The sequence below is a fragment of the Lagenorhynchus albirostris genome, chromosome 10 (assembly GCF_949774975.1).
Source record: "Lagenorhynchus albirostris chromosome 10, mLagAlb1.1, whole genome shotgun sequence".
Lineage (NCBI taxonomy): Eukaryota > Metazoa > Chordata > Mammalia > Artiodactyla > Delphinidae > Lagenorhynchus > Lagenorhynchus albirostris.
This window is the reverse complement of record NC_083104.1, coordinates 103,545,787-103,567,300: the sequence shown is the minus strand read 5'-3', so window position 1 is coordinate 103,567,300 and position 21,514 is coordinate 103,545,787. Positions and strand designations below refer to the sequence as shown.

General features: G+C 48.9%; 1 protein-coding gene across 4 annotated transcripts in view; it reads right to left on the bottom strand.

Annotated features, from left to right (window-relative positions):
* Window positions 1-21,514, bottom strand: part of GMDS (GDP-mannose 4,6-dehydratase) — a 479,880-nt gene that overhangs the window by 61,028 nt on the left and 397,338 nt on the right. For all 4 annotated transcript variants that reach the window (XM_060163828.1, XM_060163831.1, XM_060163830.1 and 1 more), the window contains one exon: window positions 5,416-5,512. In XM_060163828.1, the coding sequence (XP_060019811.1) occupies window positions 5,416-5,512 (97 nt within the window). The remainder of the gene's footprint in view (window positions 1-5,415; window positions 5,513-21,514) is intronic.

The window sequence follows — 21,514 nt, the reverse complement described above, 5'->3', positions numbered from 1 at the left end:
GAGGAAGTGGGGGGCACTATGGTCGGGACACAATTGTTATTTCATTCGACGTAAACGCTCTTGAGGGGACAGGAGCCGAGGGAAGAGCCCAGGCTTTAGGAGGAATGTCACCCACCCTGGGGGCTCTGCGCGGCGTCCTGTGAAGCACGGAGGCCACACTGTGGAATAGCTGAGACTCAACTGGAGAGACTGAAACTACAGTTCTCTCGGTTAAGTTCAAGGAAGGAAAAGGGCAGGAAAGGCCAGAGTGATTAAGGAGGGATAGAAAGATTAGTATGAGGAACCGAAGAGGGAGGCTTACAACACATGAACAGTGACGCAGAGATATAAACTATTTGTAAAATACAAGCAGTAAGAAGTTCAGAGAATAACTACAAAAGAGGAAGCATTGTGACAGCATTCCACGCCGTTGCGCTCGGGCAGTTATAAAAGCAGAGAACGCTGGGCCTGCACGTTGACGCTTACAGAATAAGGAGCCTGGCCTCTCCTCTTCCAGGTCCTGGAGCAGAGAGAGGGGCTCGCCCTTCACTGCTGTGTCTGCCCCCTCTCCGCCTGGCCCCCACCATCCAGACGAGGAACAAAGGAAAGCAGGGGCGTAGGGGTGGGATTAGAGCACTGGAGGGATGTGGACGGGAGAGATGGGTGCTTCTGGCAGAGCCGGAGGAGACAGGTCGCGGGCAAGGGAGGGTCCCGTTTCCTGCTAAGGGCAGGGACGTGTGCGAGGGGCTGAGAACAGCTACGGGGGAAGAAGGGACCGTTTCAAGACCCCCAGTGTCCAGGGATGGCGCTGGGCGAAGCTCTAACTGGTATTTATACAAGTCCTCTGCTGACAGATCAGATTCCTGAGGTCTGGAAAGTGTTACCCAGCATTATTCTAAACAGGGCTATGAGATAGAACAAGCAATTACGGGCCATTTAACTTAAGATCATTTACAGAAAAATATTAGGAGAAGTTTGCAGAGGGGACAACTCAATGAGCATATGGTAATTTGATTAGAAACAGGCCACATGTTTTTACTGAAGGAAGGTGTTGCTTTAACTAGCTTGTTGGCCTTCTTTGAAGTTACTGCTTTCCCAGCTCTAGATTTTAACTCAGGAATTTTTTCTAGTGTCTATAAAGAATGCGAATAAACATTAAGTATCTAAGCAAAGAGAGCAAAAACCAGTCACAGCTGAGGACATTAGAAATACAGTGGCAAGAAAAGCGAATGTCAGAGACAAATAATACAGCAAGGAAAAACTCAGCTCCATCACCCAGTAGAGTTTAAATCAAGACATTTTTCGTGGAAAATAGGTGATTTCAACTTCTGTCTGTTAATGTGTTTCCCATGCCATTTCCTAAAATGCTCTGCAGAAAAAAGGCAATTGTTTTGTTTGTTTCACTGAAAAGAAAAAACTCTTAGCTTTTTTTTTTTTTAAGTGAACTGAACATTTGGTGTCATTAAAATTCGGCACATTAGGATGAATACTTCCTAATACAACCTTTGTGCATTTTCCAAGTTAAAAATTCTCAAACAAAAAGAAAACATCTTCGTTATTATTTTAAATTAAGTAATAGGTCAATGTTAATTTTCTCCTATTTACATGACAATTCCATACCACTGAATAGCTATTGAATCTTCAGAGAGAGGGTCAGAAAGGATAAAAATCAAGATAAAACAAGAATTTAAAAAATCAGAGTACCTATTAGCGTTTGCTAGAAGCCCTGATTATACCATGTTATTGACATTTTAGTAGTTAATACGTACACTTCACCAGTGACGTCCTACTTTTCAAAAGGCACTCGACTCGAGTAACCGACCTATTCCTCTCTACACTCTCCACGAGGGCCGATGGGTCTGTCTCGTCCATGCTGAATTCTTAGGATCTAACACAGGGTTTGGTAAACATCTGTTGAACGAATGAATAACTAACAATAACAGCATTAATACTGGTATTGCACCAGGTGCCAGACACGGCCCTAATGAGCACTTGTGTAAGCGACTCTCTTAATTCTCCAGCAAGTCTTTGAAAGAAGTTCGACTATGAATCCCATCTTTAAAGACAGCCAAACAGAGGCACTGAGAAGTAACACGCCTGAGTTCACACATCTGGTAACTCAGGCCGTCTGGCCTTAAGCCCAAGCCCGCTTCTTCCCCGCACACAAATGCACAATGCCACAGCTCTGCGTACACGTACAGGCAGAGGAAACGCCAGAGGGGACAGAGGTACAGGACCCAAGTATTCGTGTTGCCATCACCAATGCTGGGATTCAAGGACAATGGGAAATGTAAAGTCCAATTTCCAGGATGAAGCTTCCCACAGCAGTAAAACTCCTCAACATGCAAGGGAAGCCCAGAGGTGTCCAGAGCAGGAACCAGAAAACAGGACTCCGCTCAGCTCAACTGGACACCAGAGTCCTAAGCTCAGAACAAAACCTTTCAGGACTTTCCACTCTGGAGCAGAAGCAGGACCAAAGATTTTGTGGTGACAAAATCAACGAGGGAGAGGTTTTCAGCTGGGAGGTCTGCTCTGTACAGAATCACTGGCGGCCTCTTTGGGGTCAGTGCTGGCCTGTGCTGCATAAACAGCCTGCCTTGCTTGGTCTGAATCTCACTCAGAAAACAATGTAAATCTTTATCTCCCTTTAGTCTTGCTTTAGGATACCGGTGTTCTATGACCTGCTTCTTCCCCCCAGTTTTCTTTACGGCATTTTTTTCTTTCAATCATTCTGGCCCCACTGGACTCTGAGAAGATCTAGTTTATGCGTTCGTCTCCGGGGTGTCCTAGGTGCTGAAGACACAGGATGAAAGCCGATCAGGAGAACAAGCTTTTCTAGAAAGCGAGGAAGGATGAGAGGGAGGCTGTGGTACCTGGAAGATGGACGTGACCTCAGAAAAGGGAAGGACACAGCGGGACACGGAGAATTACACGTCTCCCCACATCGAGTGCCTCTCAGGCCTCGCGCCAGCGACGCCCTGGGTGTGTTGTTTACGGCACAGACCCAAGTGCAAGCTCGCAGGCGGGCTCCAGTTCTCACCCCCTTTCACCTGGAGGAACACTGTCACCCCCGAGGCAACTCCACGTACGGCTGTCGAGCCGATCCAAGTTCTGGGAAAACTGCTGCTCTGAAGAATGAGGTGAAAAGTTTAGCCTCACCGCACAAGAAGGCTTGCCCGACAGAGCCTGTGCTGAGTGCAGTGGACAAAATCCAAGACCAGAGGCAGTAAAGGGGATCCGGCTGGTGGGGAGAGCTAGAGGGGTGAGAGGAGAGCCTAGGAAATAGGAGGGCACCGTCACGTTCAAACGCCTTTTGTGCAAACAGAGTTGCAGAACAGGTACGACAGGGACACTGGCCAGAACAAAAGGACGGACGTGGAGCCTCGGCAGGAAAGAGGGTCCACAGGGACTTCAAGAACTGTCTTGTGAGCCCAAGGGTCCTTATCAACCCCACACGGTGCCCAAGTCAGGTTGACAGACAAGCTGTTCTTAACGACCTCCTAGCTTTGGAAACGAGAAGGGCCACGGTGAAGCTGTTACAGGGATTGAGGGTTGGCTCCGTCCGTTTTCCACTCTGAGATGACAGTTTTCATTCGCGAGCACGGAAAGAAAGCTGTCTGTTTATGTCCCAGAAAAACGAGAGCCCGTGGCCCATCTCTGGGCCCGGTGGGAGGCTCCACAGCCGGGTCTCCTTGCTGTGTCAGCAGGAGCGCGCTGGTGTCCCCTCCCTGGGACCAGCACATCCTCTGCTGGCCACACCCAGCCCCATCAGCACGGGCACCATTGTTCACTGTGTGTCAAAGACCGGCCCCGCCCGGGCCAGGACAATGCGACTGCACAGCCCAGTCGCCAAGCGCTGCTGATTTCCTTTCCTTTTTATTCGCTCCTGTGTGTACGAGTGCATGAAGTGAAGTGTTTTCCTTTGTTTGAAACAAGACAGTTTGAAGGGTGATTACCGGTGACAGGTTCACTTTCGATCTTTCTTCACCGTGGCTTTCCTGATCTCGGAAAGTTGTAGAACAGATAGGAATTTGGTTCAAACACAGGTAAAACAGGTTCCAGGATTCTACTTTCACGGTTAATAATACATTTCGTTCGGGAACCACCACGTTTGAACATTTCTCTCTGAAGCTGCTGCTTTCTACCACCTTTAGGTACCTTTAAAACATTGAGTTTTGTCACCACAGTGAACGTGGTCCACATTTAAGTGACAACACCAAGCTAGAAGTTCTTATAAATCTAGGAAAGGAGCATGTTATGCTCAAACAACCTGTAGGTCATTTCTTAATACAGGAACTTCTTTTTATTTTTTTGTATTTTAAAATTTAGTATTTGATAAAGTATCATTACAGATTGGGAGGGTATGGAACATTAGTAATTAGTGGCTAGTCATGTTTTTAAAAATACTAAAGTAAACGTCAGGTGGAGAAAGAACCATCAATAGAATTGAAAGACAGATGGCAAATTACGGGGTGAGGGTTAGAGAAACGCTATGTAAACAAGGGGGATTCTTTCACCCATAAAATGAACAATGTGTGTTCAGTCATTCAGTAAAAGTTTGAATATATTCAGAAATTTATGCGTTTATCCACCCATCCACCAATAATCATTAAGCACTGAGTTTTTCATCTAAGATAGTAAAAAAAAGTCCTTCTCCTCAAAGACTTTGGAGAAACTCTTTGGAGAAAAACACGTAAACAAATGAGTACAGTAAATTATAATAGGTGTTATAATATAGTTATGTATAGCATATAATGTTATCAACAGGTACAAAGGAAAAAGTAATGAGTTCAGTGGTGGTAGGATGTCGGCCAGAAAAGGATTCACAGCCAGGACAGTGCTTGAGCTGAGGCTTAAAAGTGTGCAGGGCTTACCACCACTCAGGTCTGTACGTGTGCAGGTGAGTGCACGTGTGTGCATGTGTGAGTGCGTGTGAGTGTGTGAGTACATGTGAGAGTGTGTATGAGTACATGTGAGTGTGCATGTGAGTGTATGTGAGCATGTGTGAGTGCACATGAGTGTGTTTATGTGGGTGTGTGTGAGTGCGTGCGTGTGTGTGTACATGAGCGTGTGCACCGGGATCTCCAGACCCTGAGGGCCATGGGGGGCCTTGGAAGGCAGACGTCCTGCAGGTACCGGGGCTCAGCCATCAATCAGGCCACTACCTTGATGGGATCCACCTTTGATCTGAGCCTCCATTTCTGAAACCAGCTCTTTCCCTGGGTGTGTGTTACCCTGTTTTCCTTTACACAGCAATGCATTTTGTGGCGAGAATAACACCCCAAATGCAATTCCCTGGGCTCTGGTTTGGGGAACGCGCACTGAGGGACGACAGAGAGCCCAAGGCAGAGCTGGGAAGCCTGGCTGCAGCAACCAGTTAATATTTTCCTAGCCAGTGGCCGGGTGTGGCCCTGCCGCCAGGGCCGAGACACTTACCACTTCAGTTGGTCGGTAGTACTTGAGATCCACGGTCACGTGAACTTTGCCGGTCTCTTTGCACCTGCCCACCTCATTTTCATTCTCTCCTTCCCACCTGGAAAGGAGAAAAAGAGTTGATCAGTCCCAACCTGCTTGGGAGCATCAGACCAGGCTGCCGGGCAGCGCGGCTTCTCCCTGTAGGAGCCAGAAGCTCATCCACTCAGGAAACACAGGCAGGTGCTTAACCGTGTCATGAGGGCAGCAGCGGTTCTAAAGCCTTTCCAGATCCATGCCAAAAGGGCAGGCCTTTTCCTTCCTCTTTAAGGAAGATCATGGTATGTTCAGAAGTGAGACCCCAGAAATGAACAGATTAGCCACAAGGAACTGAGCAACTTTCAGGATATCAAGGATTCTGTACCTCTTTAGACTATTCTTGATAAAGTCAATTATTATGAATTAATCTCTCCTGTCTCTCCTTTCCTTATTTTTTTTATTTCTGTATTTATTGTAAATTGAATGCATTCCATTTTAGAATAAGTTTCATACCCTAATTAGCCATTCATTTCATCCCCGTATTCCATATAAGTGCCCTTGCTGTACCCAGGCAGCAGTTGGCCCCACTGAAAAAGCCCAGATGATTAAACCTCCAAAAAGTGCGTAATGAATCGGTTGATTCCCTGCTAAGCGACGGTCTTTCAGCATCTCTTCTTTCTCTGATTCAGCTACGATGCTATTTGGACAAGTGTTCTTCCTTAAACACCCACAGTCGACAACAGTTCAGGATCCCAATAGCAGCCCCCTCTTCTCATAAGCTGAGGGGCAAGTTCACAAGTTTCAAGACCGGCTTCTTGCCGGAGTTCCATTTTATGTTCTCACTTTTACAGAAATGAAGCCACTGACTAAAGCTGACCTCTGGATTTCTACGAACTAATATCCAAAGAACAAAAAATACTATATTATTTGACTTGTTTCTACAAATGGAACTTTTCGGCAAAGAAAGAAAAGAAGTTACCAAGTAATGTCTGACTTCAATGCTTATCCTCAGACCTAGTTTGCTTTATCAGCTGGTGATGAATCCTGTGACAGGACAATTCTGTCACAGTGGAGATCAAAGGAAAGAATAGAGCATTAAGTTGGTTACTTGACTGTGTGAATTACAGGTGCCATTGAAGATGGCCATTAAATGTTGATTGTGGTTGTATTTTGGACATAGATTGGGTATCAGAGACTTCAACTGGCCTCACAAGCTTTCTCTCTGATCAACCCCGCAAATGTTCTATCCTCAATTTACTTTTTGATAGCATAAGGGTAATATTTCATCGTGGGAGGAATAATCAGTTCATGAGTATGCTGGATTTGCCAACGTACTAAAGGCAAATATGAAAAACATTCCACAACACAGAGAGAATTATAGCTCAATATGTTGAACAATAAAAAAAATGTACGACTGGCATTTTCCATGACTTTTATATTAATGACTCAAAAAAGGGTGTTTGGTAATTTACTCATTTGGTTTAATTTCTTTCCCTTGCCTAGACTTATTTGGCAGGATCAGAGCTAAGTTTCTGGAACATTCACCTGGATATGGTAGGTGGATGCTTTAGAGTATGCCGACTAAAACTGCTGTAAAATGGGAAAAGCTGAGGGGCTGGTGAGCCCTGTCATCTCTGATAGATGAAGACCAAACCTTGGCCAATATCCACAGTAAGGGAGAGTATTTGGTAAAGTCATGATTTAAAAAAATTACCTGTCTAACTCTAAAGTTGTTTGTTTTAGTGGAACCTCTCTCGGGTGACGCTTTCATCAACAGTAAATGAAAGGATATTTCTTTCTCAGGAGCGCGTTTCAGTTTTATTTCTGTTCACGTTTCACACTCACGAAGAGAAACAAGCTCTGCACACGCCTTCCTCATGGCATCTGCACGGAGCCAGAGGGTCCAGAGCACGTTTTGCTGTTTCTTCCAGCTGCGGCTCGGCACGTAATCTGCGATGGTCAGGCTGACGTGGGGACACAGACACGCGTGACACCGCCCGTCGTGGTGGTGAATCCGAACAGAGGCCACAAGCTGGAGGAATGGTGATTCAGACCCACGTATTTACAATGAAACCACACACGTAGCCACATACATATTTAAGTCGACGAGGCCTCGGGAAAGGCGTCCCCTGACCGTGGTCACGTGTGGCCCAGGGAACTTGGCAAAGCTGGCCACGTCTCCAGAGCAGGGGCTGTGAACTGTTTCTGTGAAGAGCATCACATAAGAGGCTCTGTCACGTGTTCTTCCTCATTCCCTTCCTCCTTCTTCTCTTCCTCATTATCTTCTTTCTTTAAAATTTTTAACTACCCTTTAAAACAGTAAAAACATCCTTAGAGGACAGTAAAAAACGAGCCTTGGCTGGGGTCTGGCCTGCAGACCGTAGTTGCCCCCCTGCATCAGGGGATGAGTTACTGACACATCCTCACCCTTGACCCCAGGAAAGCATCCGGTTCCGGTCCACACCGGCAGGCTGATGGCCGGCTCAGCGGGACCTTCCCCGACCGCTATGGACTCCCCTGGGCTGCCCTGCAGCCTTGGGCCAACACTGGCATTTGTAACAGCAGCTGAAGTGGGAAAAGACGGGGAAGAACCTGCACATTGGAAGTGAGTTGACACCACGCAGGCACCTGCAGGGCGGCTGCCCACATGCAGGCCTCTCTGCCTCTGCCTGGTGCTGCTAGGCAGCCTCCACGTGTCCACGGCCACGGCCGTCTCTCAGGGCACGGCGTTGCACTACGATGAATCTGGCTGTGCTGAACAGCCACCTGTCACCAAGGGAAGGACGCAGAGCAGAACCACTTTCTAATTTGCACTAGGTCTGCAAGAGGGCAATAAGCAAAAGATTCGGCCAAGGACCAGAAAGCATTGTCACAACAACACACAGAACACTTGTGTTAACCAGTAAACGCTAAGAGCTAACGTCCTAACAGGTAATGTTATGACTCAAAGCAGAGCTGCAATGTTCATGAAATGACAGTGGCCTGACAGGGGGTAGGGGATTCAGCTAATTAACAGGAGTTACTAGCCACTAATTTAGATCAACAGCTCACTGAGCAGGGATCCTGTATAATCCGAATTTGAAAATAAAACTGTTGGCTCCTAATGAGCATGAAATAGCAACAGAAAGCACTGAAGAATCCAGCACAGAAAGTCAAGATGAGGCGCTATTAACCTCTCCGCAACAAGGAACCCCTCCAGGGAGCAGAGCAAAGCCAAGCGGGCAGCCGAAGGCAAGTCGGGGACATCACAGAAGCGCGCAGGGATTATTTTAAGGACCAAGACTTGACTAGGGTGCACACGTGGAGACAGGAGGTCACCAGCAGCCACGATTTACTGGTGAAGGGCATGGGGCGCCCTGGGAGTGTCAGCAGGTCCTGGGTGAGGACGGTGTTTGCACACACTTCTGTTCCTTCCCCGGAACCCCTGCAAAAACGAACATGCTGACAAGGGCTGAACAACAGGAGAGACGAGAAGACCCAAGTTCTGGGAGCTGGAGAGGAGACGCACGAGTGTTAAAGGACTGGGCAGAGGCCCCAAAAAACAGACCCGCAAGCTGGCAGCGGGGAAGTTGAGCATGGGCCCACTTGGCCCCGGGGAAGCCCAGATACTCCGGACAGGGGGTTGATTAAACTCCCCCGGAAGCAGCCCGATGTCCAATCCCCTCCCAGGGTTGGCATCACTGGGCAATGGCCTCACCCTCCGTCCTGAAGAAGGTGGCAGGATTGAAGGCCATTGGGCCCTGTGAGCGTGTGGCCACCATAGGAAGAAGAGGAAAGGTAAGTGGATTGTACGCAGAACGCCCAGCATCCTTTGCCCTGAGGGGGTGCTGGGGTCAGGCAGGTCCCCTTCCAGGGAGGAGGCTAGGAACTCTCCTCTGGGCTCAGATTCTCCAACTAAACAGCCTCCAGAGCCCCCAGAGCCCCCAGGCTCTATGTCCTCAAAAACCCCAATCAGCTTTTTAGGCCCCCACTTGTAAACTTGAGCAGAAAACCGAGGATTACCAGACACACGTGAGGAAAACCACACATACGAAGACAGAAATCAGCAGACAAACTGAAAACCAGCAACTTGGAGGAAACAGAACAAACAGGGAAGGTCATTAAAAACAGAACACAACAACAAAAGACTCACACACATCACTGCTACTATCTTCAGAGAGACAAGGAAAGATATCAAAGAAACAAAAATAAGATACTACATAAAAAAGGCCAATTTGAAAAAAAAGATTTAGAAATTGAAAAAATTCAGAAATCAAGAATTCAAGAGAAGATTTTGAAGACAGAAATGAGGAAACCTCCCAAAAAGTAGGGCAAAAAGATGTAGATATGAAAAAGGAAGATAAGAAAATCAGAAGATGGCCTCAAGAGGTCAGTATAATAGGATTTCCAGGAAGAGAGTAAAGAAAATAATTATCTTAACATATATAAAGAGAATTGATCAGAGCAGATGAACACGCATTTCCAGACTGACAGCGTCCCACAGAGCACACAGATACCACCTCACGGAGTTTCAGAACACGGGGACGAGGAGGAGGTCCCCGGGAGCTCAAGGGGATGGGAGCGGCCCAGAGTGGCCCCTGGGCTGCCACGGCAACACTCAAAGTAAAGGCAATGGAGCAACGCCTCCAAGGTTCTGAAGGAAAGTTATTTCCAATCAAGAAATGTACATTGGCCACCTTGTTAATTGAGGGCAGGACAGAGATATTTTCAGATAAGCTTGGTCAAAAACTATTTGCTTCCCATGCACCATTCTCAGGAAACTAATTAAGGTTTGGCTTCACCAAACCACAGAATTTTAAAAAGATGTCAGAAAATAGGGGATGACTGTATCATCCAGCGGTCCAGGTGGGATCAGGTCGGAAGGATCTAGAGGGGGCTGCAGGGGACGTGCCCGAGGGCAAGCCTGCGGCCTGAGCACCTTCAGGGCAGACTGAGGGGAAGTGAGTGACAAACACATGGAGAATGAAGCAAACGGAGAAAGACAATTGTTAGGTCTATGGTAAGCAAGGGACATCTGCTCAGAAAGGAAGAAGGAAGTGGTGTTTCCCGGAGTGAACGCGTTGGTCAGTCCTGACGACGTAACACGGAGGACAGCTCTGAGGTGGGGGGGCAGACACGGGGTCACAAGGGACACAGCTCTCCTGTGGAATAAGAGGTGCCAGGAGAGAAGCCTCAAGGGGGAAGATCGAGGACCAGCAATCAAAGCACGTTGTTTAGTCACATGGATGCAAATGCCAAAGCGATGAGCTGAATGATACAGTGAACAGGACTTCCACAGAGACGCCAGAAACCCACGGGGGCAGAGCAGACCTGGAGGTGACCCAAGACGAGGCACCAGCGCAGGAGAGCACGCGTCTCTCGCGTCGCTGAAGGGCCGCAGGATGGCCAAAGAGTGGGCGGACCAGCTGGGAAAATGGGGGTGCAGGGCGGGAGGCCGCTGGGGGTGGGACACCGCCTGCAGACGCTCAGACGTCACATGATGTGCCGGAGTAACTGGAAACGGACAAACAGCAACGAAGGAGAAAACCACCGTGAACGTGAGCTTCACGAACAGCGGGCCGACCAGCGAGGCCCCGGGGAGGCCGTGCGACCGGCCAGGTGCCCACCGCCCCGGCCCCCTGGACGCGGAGCTGCGGACGCTTGCGGGGCCTCGGAAGAACGGCTCCGATGGAGTGAAGGGCGGGGATGGAAGGGGGGCAGCCGACCGGGCACCTTCTGGAGGGAGGGGGGCCCTTCTTCAAGACTGGAGGACCTGGGGCCGGCAAGATGCTGACGGTGGAGCTGACGGCGGCGGACGGAGGGACGACGGGTTTCTGGAGAAGGCTGGCGGCTGAGGCCCAGACCCAGGCGGGGGGCACCTGCCCAGGGGCAGGAGGAGGGGGGGCTCCAGGGCCGCTGGTTTCATCACCAAACCTGTTCTCGCTCCTGAAGGGCAGCACCGGGGAGCGGGGGCGTGGGCGCGTGGGCGCGAGGGGGGCGCGGGCTCTGGGCGGGGGTTGGGTGCGTGCAGGGAGGGGGCCGTGGGCCGCGGGCGCGGGCGCTGACCCTGTGCGGGTCTGAAACGCAGACTGCAGGTCTCCAGGCGCTCGGTGTCCTGCTTCGCTTCCTTTACTAAGGATCATCGTTACTAAACAAGCAGCTCCAGCTGTTAGGCTGAAGGAACGAATAACCAGTTGCAGCAAAAGGTGAAATTTAAATCCCTGTCCCCGCGGTTCCAGAAGACGCTGTCCCGTGACTCACTGGAGGGCAGGCTTCCACACCAGGACCCCTCCTCGCGCGGCCCACCGATGCGGCAGTCTGCGCCTTCATCAGGAAGCCGTCTGGGGGCTGAGCGGGTGGCAGAAGGCCACACGGGAAGGGCTCCACCCCACGCAGTCGAAGAGAGCAGACTGTGTCCTCTGACAAGGACACTGCATCCTATGGGGCCCCTCCCAAACGTGGCTTCAGTAAGAGTTGTCGATTGGTCAACATTTCCTCTGCTTCCTTCTTTTTCACCAGTATCACCGGAAACTACTAAATAGAGAAGTTCTCCTTTCAAACTGTCCTCTCTCACGCTTTATCTGTAGGAAATCCGACGGGTGTGATTAACTCCGTGGACACAGTCTTGTGGCGTCGAGCCTAATGAGGCCTAATGAGACTGGCTCAAGAGATCAAATGAAAGACCAGAGAGCACGGTCCTCAGCTGTGCAGCGACAGTGGCTTCTAAGTCAGCCTCTGCGTTCCTGCGCAGCCTTTACGCGGCTCTTATCTGCCTATTTGTATTTATTTTAACTCAGCTGGGGTGTCCTAGCCACGCCCAAGGAATGTGGGTGGAGTTTCTCCTGCTTTACAGCGTGAAGCAAACTGTACGGTGGCCTGACCGGGGGCCCGCGGTGGGGAGGTGGCGATTTCGGGACCAGAGCCCCACTCTGTCTGAGCCCCATCACAGTTCAGGGCTGTCTGACCCCTGCACCTCCCACAAATCCTCAGCTAGCGCCTAAAAGTGCCAGGCGCTGAGCTGAGCCGGGTGCTGAGGACGGGGGCCTCTGTCCTTAAAGGGCTCGAGGCCTGGCGGCCATACAGGATGCATGTGAATGGCAGCAGAAGGCAGACAGAGGCTGTCAGAGGACCAGGTGGGCACCTGGCAGGGTGGTGGCCTCAGGGAGGCCTCTAAGCTGACACCCGACGGGCGTGCGGGCGGTAGGTGTGCGTGTCTCTCGCTGCACCCGAGGTGGCCAGGCTGTCCCAGCCCAGCTTTCGGCCTGCCCACTGCCCACAGCCAGGTTACTAATGCTCCTCTGCGCCTGTTCTCATGCCTTTCCACCCACTTGGAGGGCCCTCCCTCCCCTGAACTCCCAGCCACAGCTCCCGCTTGGGCCAAAGGCCCACTTAACTCCACCTTCCTGCCGACATCACCCCAAGCCTCCATCACAGGGCTGTTCTTTCAGGACTGATGTGATAAATTTGCACAATACCGTCATCTATTTGTATACATTTGTACATACTGAGTTCCTATTATCACCTAATTAGAACCTACACTTCTCAAGGGCCAGGAAGTGTCTTGGTTCTCTTAGACGATTTTGGCTCTGGGAAAAAAAGAAACAGAAAATGTGCAGAGAGCACGTTTATGGAGCCTCTGCTCTGCCTTCAGTACAACGCCCCCCGTTCCATTAGGTAACTTACAGAGGCAGCAGTTGTTCTCAGGATCTAATGGATCCTTAGTTAAAGAACTTAACTGACCTGCTACCCAGTGAATTGCATCAACCGTACATGAAATGGAACAAGGGTTGCCCCAGCCTCCAAGACACAAATAGCATCAGGGCCCACATCAGACCTACACACGCTGCTACACAAAAACCTGTCGCTTGAATTAAAGTTCACATCCCTTTAGGCTGTTATACTTCGGGTTTTTTTTAATGGATTAAAACCCCAAGTATCTTAGAAGTTCATCAATATAACATGATAGTAGGGGGACTTCCCTGGTGGCACAGTGGTTAAGAACCCACCTGCCAATGCAGGGGACACGGGTTCGAGCCTTGTTCCGGGAAGATCCCACATGCCGCGGAGCAACTAAGCCCACGAGCCATGACTACTGAGCCTGCGCTCTAGAGCCCACGAGCCACAACTACTGAGCCTGCGAGCCACAACTACTGAGCCCACAAGCCACAATACTGAAGCCCGCGCGCCTAGAGCCCGTGCTCCACAACAAGAGAAGCCACCGCAATGAGAGGCCCGTGTACCGCAACGAAGAGCAGCCCTCGCTCGCCACAACTAGGGAAAGCCTGCGCACAGCAACGAAGACCCAACACAGCCAAAAGTAAATAACTAAATACACAAACAAATAAATTTATTTTTAAGTAATGATAGTAGGGTTTAGACTTCCCAGTGGTGGGAGAGATTCTGTCTCAGTGGTGAGTGGAAGCTGGTAGGGAGAGTCCAGTCTCTGCGCAGACATTTCTGAAGGCCTGGGCCTGGTCAGAGCATCTCCACCAAGTTTTCACGGTGCTGACACCCAGCTTCTCAAGAGAACTGATTCTCCCAGCTCCACGGAAGATGCAAGTGATGATATTTCTACCCCTCCTTGTCAGAGGTTCCACTCAACTTGCTTAGACAGTATGGGCATTAGACAAGCAGTAAGCAAGCTGTCAGGTGGGGCTGCAGCTCCGGGGGCTCAGAGCGGGTGAGTCTGAAGAGACGCGGCCAAGGATAGCGCACCTAAACACGCGTGAACGCAAAGAACCTTCCCAGAGGAAAACACGCAGAGCCACGGGGACGTCCCTTCTCCCAACTCCCGCCCAGCCCAGGCGGAGCTGCAAAGCACGTCCTGGGGAAACTCTGTTCGTCAAAAACGACTGACCAGAAGGATGTGCTTTTGTCCAAAAGCAACTGGACACAGTCAAGGCTCAGCACGTTCTCCAGGATGGCCTCACAGCAGACCTGCCAGCCACGGGACACGGGCTCATGACCTCATGACCAGGGAATAGACACCTAGCCACGGGACACGGGCTCAGGCCCAGGGCATAGACACCCAACCATGGGACACGGGCTCACACCCAGACACACCCCCCCTCCTTACGGTCCCCTCCGGGCATCCTCCAGGCCCAAGGGCCAGAAATCCCACCCACCAGGAAACAATCCCCAATTAGGGGAAGAATGTGCACAAACACAAAATGCTTGTTATCTCAGCCAGGAGGCGTTTAGAAATGAGTGTCTTTTTCAACGTATAATAATGTTTGCCCTTGTTGTTTTGACTGAAAATGTAGATACGATACCACAAACTATGATAAATATTTCCATTGGCTAAACATCTCCCCAGCAGCAGACGGTGGTTCTCACATGGTTGCAGGCTATTTCTACAACTCTCTTCTCAAAATTTAACAAGATTAATGACAGAAAATTAGTCGAGACAAGTGTTGGCCTGCTTGGTTTATGCATCACTTCAACTATAGGAGAAAAGCACTTCCTTTTCACATTACTTAGCGATAAGCTGATGGGAAAGTGAAAAGCAAAGCCTCACACTGACAACAACCCTGACAACACAAACTCCTCCAAAAACACACATGCACACACACACAGATACACACACACACGTACACACAGATACACACACACACATACACACACGTACACACAGATACACGTACACATAGATACACACATGCATACACACATACACACAGATACACACATACACATAGATACACACATAGATACATACACACACATATAGATACACATACACACATATACACATACACACACGTACACATAGATACACACACACATAGATACACACACACATAGATACACACACACAGACACACACACCGCGATGTTCTGGGAAGAAAATATGTGTTGTCACAAGGGTGCCTTCTCAATGTAAACAACCAAATGGGAACTTTATTGCCAAACGTGACCTTAAATTGTATCAGGACCGCATGCGGTGCTGACCTGCTCCCCTGAGTATCTTCTACCGACCCAAAGTCACATGCATGTGCTGTTTTCCAACAAACTGAAAGCAAAAATTCACTCAGTGACGTCAGAAACTTCAAGAGCAGACATTTGTGCCAAGTCTAAATGTGAAGATGGCAACCCATTTCCCAAGTCTTTTCAGTGAAAATTTCAACAGACATTTTCAAAACCAGTAGAAGAAATGGAAGGTGACAGCAGATGGGAAACAGCTAAAGTGAGACTCTTCCAGATGCTGGCTGGTGAGCCCTAGGACAGGAAAGCCATATGACAGGAGGCTCCAGAGACCATCCAGGGCAGGAGCTCAGAGAAAATACCTACAGCCTTCCTCTGAGCTCCCAAAGCAGGGCAGGCAGGAGCTCCCAGAGGGCAGAGGCCTCCCGTCCTACCCAACAGCGCTGCGGTCGCTGGCCCTGTGCACGGGCAGGCCCTCCCCAGGCCTCTCTGGCTCCCTGGGGTAGGAAGACGGTGGAGCCCCTTCAACTGTCACCACCCTGGGAGCATGGGCCCTGCTACCCCGACATGGGGGACTTAGGGCGACCAGGGCCCTTCCAGGGAGGACTCAGTGCACAGGCTCGCTGTGGACACCCACTGCGTCTCAGTGATCAGGACTGAGGACCCCAGACTGCAGACCCCGAAGGACGGGAGGGGGGGATTTGCTTCCAGTGACAGAGCGGAGGCCCGACTGCACGGAGGGAAAATTATCCTGGAAGGATCCTCCCATCTCACTTTTTCATCACAGCCTGGGCTCTCGAACACTCAAAAGCCAGGCCTTGGCTGCTCCTGTCTCTGTGTCCTGGTCGGGCTTCCTTCCACGGGCTCGCAGGCCTCAGCCCAGCTCGGTAAGTTGTTTGCTTCTGACACACAACCGTCATGTCACGAAGAAAGGATACACGCGAACAAAATGGAAAATGCGGTATGAAGCTTAGACCCGGACCCCCCCCCATCAGCAGGTGGCCGTCGAGGGTACGGGGGGACGTGCGTCACGGTGCCTCCGGTGCTGGGGTGAAGCTGAAGGGGGCACGGCCACGGCACCCTTCTGGGCTCGCACTAAACCATCATTCGAGCTACGTGAACATGCTTTTGTCGGCCTAGCCCACTTCTCACCTTTCTTCTAGAAGTAACATCCCGAGTGGGTGGAGGACCCGCCCACACCCCCACCCACCCCAGCTCAAATCGCGGAATTCTGTGGGGTCGCCGAGCACAGAGGTCTCTTCCCCCGATGACAGGACCAGACCCAGGAGAAGCCTGGCCACACTGTGGCCTCAGTGCCTGGTCTGCAGGTGGTCACGGGCCCAGCCGAACCGGCCAGGGTCCTTCGTGTCCCCCAGGCTATGCCAAGGTCGGTTGTCGTCCCTTAAAGACAAAAGAACTCTGACTACTAGAAATGCTCATTCACTTCTCTCCCCTTCCTAATATAGACACTTTGATTATGTTTACACGGCTTCGTTTTATTAGCATGGATACCTCACACATCAAAAAAAATAAGAATTTATATATATCATCCCTCACAACTTTTGGAGCTTAAGAGAATAACAAAATGTCATGCTTTATTCCTTAAGAAAACACAAACAAAACGTGTACTTATTTTCAGAAAATAAGATGTGAAATTGCCTCTACTATAGAGTGAAGGGTCCTCATTCCCCTTCCCCTGTAGTCTTCATTCTAATAAAAATGTTGGGGGATTATTTAAAAGCAACATGAATTCTATATACAAAGATATTTATCTATATATAAAAGATATTAAAAAAGAACTCAATCCCGACACAAGAAATCCACAATACATTTGTAAATCCACAAAAGAATATGAATAATTTTCTTGAAACATGAAATATCTTCTTTAAAAATGAAATAAAGGGCATAGAGGTATTCTAGATGGCTAAATTGCCTTGCAAAGATTATTTTATATCCTCCTGGTTTTTGTTTTTACTTAATGTGCCAACTCCCAGCATTGCATTTAAAATGAAAATGCCTCCGTGTTTGCCTTCCTATTCTTTATCTTCTCTAATGAATATAATTAGTCTCCTTCACAATGTTTTTATGCAAAACAAATTTATAAGTCAGGTAGTTAAGTAAAGGAAGAAAATGCAGGTAAATGAAACATGACATAGAAGGTGATTCTAACTGAAATTTTGCTCCTCGCGTTGCAATTTGGAAGCAAAATCACCTAAAGGCTACTACAAACAAGGACACTGGTCTTGGGTTCACGGACTTCCACCTTCTCTTGGGACTTAAGCATCGAATGTTTTAAAAAGCCACGTATTACAGGAAAGCATGTGAAATGTTTCCCAAACGATGAGCTCTTGGACCTTCTCCAATCTCCAGCGCTAGTTTTGACAGACTGCTATTATAATTTTTGAAGTAAACGAACTACTGTATAAATTAAGTTGTTGGAAGAACTTGACTCCTGCGGCACTGGTGGGACTGAGTCGCCATCGATTCTGGGATGACCCACGTGCTCCTGAGGCTCAGAGGGGACTGACGTCATTGAAGCCTGGGCTCTCACCTCATATTAGAGACCGGGGCTCCAGACACCCTAGCTGTGCACCCTGGAGATCCCCATCGTCTCCTGGTCGATCTCTTTCAGACCGCAGGGAATAAGAACGGGAGGTACTCCTCCAGCTTTTCAGACCTCTACATCTCCCCGAGAGCATTCCCAGAGTCACTGATGGCAGGAGTGGGGTGTCCAGAGAACTCTTTTTATCTCAGTTTATCAGATGATAAATTAGGTCCAATTTCTATTAAATTCAACTAGCATTTAAGCAATTCCTGGAGGCGTGAGGGCAGAAGGAAAGAGGAGGGAAGGAACTAAATCAGCCGCAGGTGTTCACTGGATGACAGTTCTCATGGGAAAACCTGGAAATTTTAGGTTTTTTCATTTTCCAGCAATCTGCCCCTACTCCCTTCCTGCATGACACACACACACACACACACACACACACACACACACATCCTAAAATCAAACTCTCAATTTTTAAAATTTCGTTTTCCATTATTGATTCATGTAAATGTTGATTCCTTTAGCAAATGTCTGCCACTGTGCTGGGCAGAACGCAAGGTTCAGAAAGGACCCAAAGCAGATTCTGCCTTAAGGAGAGAACTGTCCAGTCCACCACGGAAGGCAAAGTCACAGGTGACTACGATCAAGGTCCAAAGGGGGAAGGGCTTGGGCGTGTGACTGTCAGGCTCATTTGGAACTTGAGGTCCTGTGACTGTCCCAGGCTTTGCTACTCAGAGTGCGGTCCAGGCACCAGCAGCCCCTGCATCACTGGGTATCCTGTTAGAAATTCGGAGCCTCAGGCCCCGCCCAGACCTACTGATTCCAAATCTGCATTTTAACAAGATCCCCAAGTGATTCCCAGCACCTCAGCGTTTGAGAACTTCTGCTCAGCAGGAGACAGATGCAGCCAAAAGGCGTCGTAATTCTGACAAAACTGCGGATTACTTCCCGGAGAGGAGGAGAGGTCTCTATGCAACCAGAGCAGGGCACCTAGGCCGTTCCTCCCTCAACTGCCTCTCTGCTAAGCGTCTCCCTTACATTCCTTCTGGGCACATAAGCACGAGATGCTGGTGTGACTTCACGTTTTTGGGTCCCCAAACATATATGATCAGTCGTCCAATCTTATACTGTTTTCACATTTCATTTGTCCCTTGTATTCACTGTTGACAAATGTCATTTTCCATCAATTACCCATTTCATCATTAACAGCAAACACACAGAGCTTACGATGCACCCAGCCCTGCTTTAGGCACTTCACGAATGTTAACCCATTTAACCTTCACCCCAACCCTGTGTGGCAGGGACCCTTATTATCCCCCTTTTACAGATGAGAAAATGGAGGCGCTGAGGGTAACCAACTCCCCGGGAAAGCTGCAGAGCTGGGATTCAAACCCAGGGAATGTGGCACTGCGGCTGTGCTTTTATACTTCACACGATATTATGCCGCACTGTGTGCAGAGAAGGACGTGACCGCGTCATGAAAGAGAGAAATTAAATCAGCATCCTTGGGGAAAGAGGTGCGTGCCCCGAAGGCCTAGAGGCTCAATACTATCCTTGGCCTTCCAGGCTTTGCTCCATCTCAGTGTGTTTTCTTTGCTCGTTTCTGCCTGGTGTCTGACTGTGCAGAAACCGTTCCCAAGAAGGACTCGCCGGCCCTGTCAAAAGTCACAGCTGCAACGGGGACGGCGGGGACGGGACCCGGGAGCAGCCGCGACTACCCTGCTTGTCCTCCAGCTGAGATCGGTATGCGGCTCATGGGGCCCAGAGAAGATCCAGGGGAAGGAAATTGGAAAAAAAACAAACAACAGAACATGACTTGCAGACAGCATTCATAAAGCCATCATGATTTCATTATCTGGCCCTGAGAAGGAATTCTGCATTTTCAGACACACTGTGAGGAACATGCAATGTAAGCATTCTGTTCCCACAGCCCAGCGACGCAGGTACGGGGCACGCAGGTGGGAGCTGCCACCAACGGAAGACTCAGACGAGAGGGGCAAGGCAAGACCTTTAGGCTGTCTGGGACCTGAGCACCTCACGCCCGTGTCTCTTTCTGGAAGAATTCAGGAAAAGGGTTCAATTTCACCCAAATTTTATATAGCACTTGAAGGCCATGTTTACTAGACCACCAAAAGCTTGACTTGCGGTTTAGCCTGTCATCTGAAACAAAATGAAGGTCACTGCCTGAAATGTGCAGTAGATTTTAGTGAAACTGACTCCAGCGCTTTACTGCGCCTTCCCTTCGGATGGAGACGTGGGAAGAGGGGAGGGCTCAGACCCGCCAGGAAGCTGCTACTCAGTTTTGAAGGACAGAACAACACTCCCAGCAGGTACTCCACACAACTCTGTTGTTTGTATAGGATTCTAATATAAAGTAAGCTTGGAAAGTGCTGGGTTAAACAAAGTTAAACAGATTCCTTACTGGTGATTCTCTAAGAGGGGTTAAAATATTCAATATTCTCCAAATGAACTAGACATGGAATGCCTTTCTAAGACATTTCCTTTTTAAAGAATTCTCAGTTTGTGAAAGACTGTGCTAGGTATTAAAAAAAAAAAAAGGGTATTAGCCCATGGGACTACCTACGGACAGAAGGACAGAAGGATGACCTGGTGACTGAAAACGACACATGGTCTCCAAAGTGGGAGAATGACCAAGTTTCATGCATTTATCAAAACAGCGACTTGTTTGGGAATTCATTTGTAAGACTACCCCTAACTTCAAAAAACTGTGTGTAAGTTGATTTCTTACTACAAAAGCATGTCAGTTCATTATAGAACATTCGGATATAGAGAAATGTATTCAGTAGAACACTAAAGGTCACACGTAATTCTGCCATGTAGAAATTGCCATTTTAAAAATTTTGTGTGTTTTCTTCTAATTTTTTGTAGGCATATTTTTAGGGACTTTAGATCAGCCAACAGATCCTGTTTTTTTTCACTTAATATTGTCATAATCATACTTCATGTTATTCAAATTCCTCTTCAGCATTATTTTTAATAGCTGAATGAAAACAGGTGATCAAACTCACTTGAATATCCTTGATGATGGGCACCTAAGTTCTTTTTTGATTCCTTTTATTGAAAAATCAACTATATTGAGGTATAATTTACAAACAAAATGTGTCACAAGTGCATAATTTGATGAGTGAAAGATGCATGCACTCATGCAGACACCACTGCGATCCAGATATCAGACATCCCCCCCACCCCCGCCACAGATTCCCTCTCCTTCTCCCGGTCGCTCTCCCGTCACGCTCAGACTCCTATCAGCACCACTCACCCTTTCCTAGAGCATCACATGCGCGGAATTACACAGTCCGTGCCTTCCTCCAAGTGTGCCAGGTGTCACCCTTTCCATGAGTGAGCAGTATTCCTCGTGCGGACACATCGTCTGCCAGCTGATTAGACACTGGGGGAGCTAACGCTTTGTTAGAACTAAAGCTGTTATGCGTATTCGTGGATAAGTCTCTATGTGGACACACATCTTCATTTTTTTTTGGTAAATGTCTAGGAAAATCACTGGTCACATAGTAAATATAGACTTGGTTTTATAAGAAAGCCAAAGTGTTTTCTGAACTATTCATACTTCCATTAATAATGCACGAGCGCTCCAGTTGTCCCAGCATCCTCAGTAAT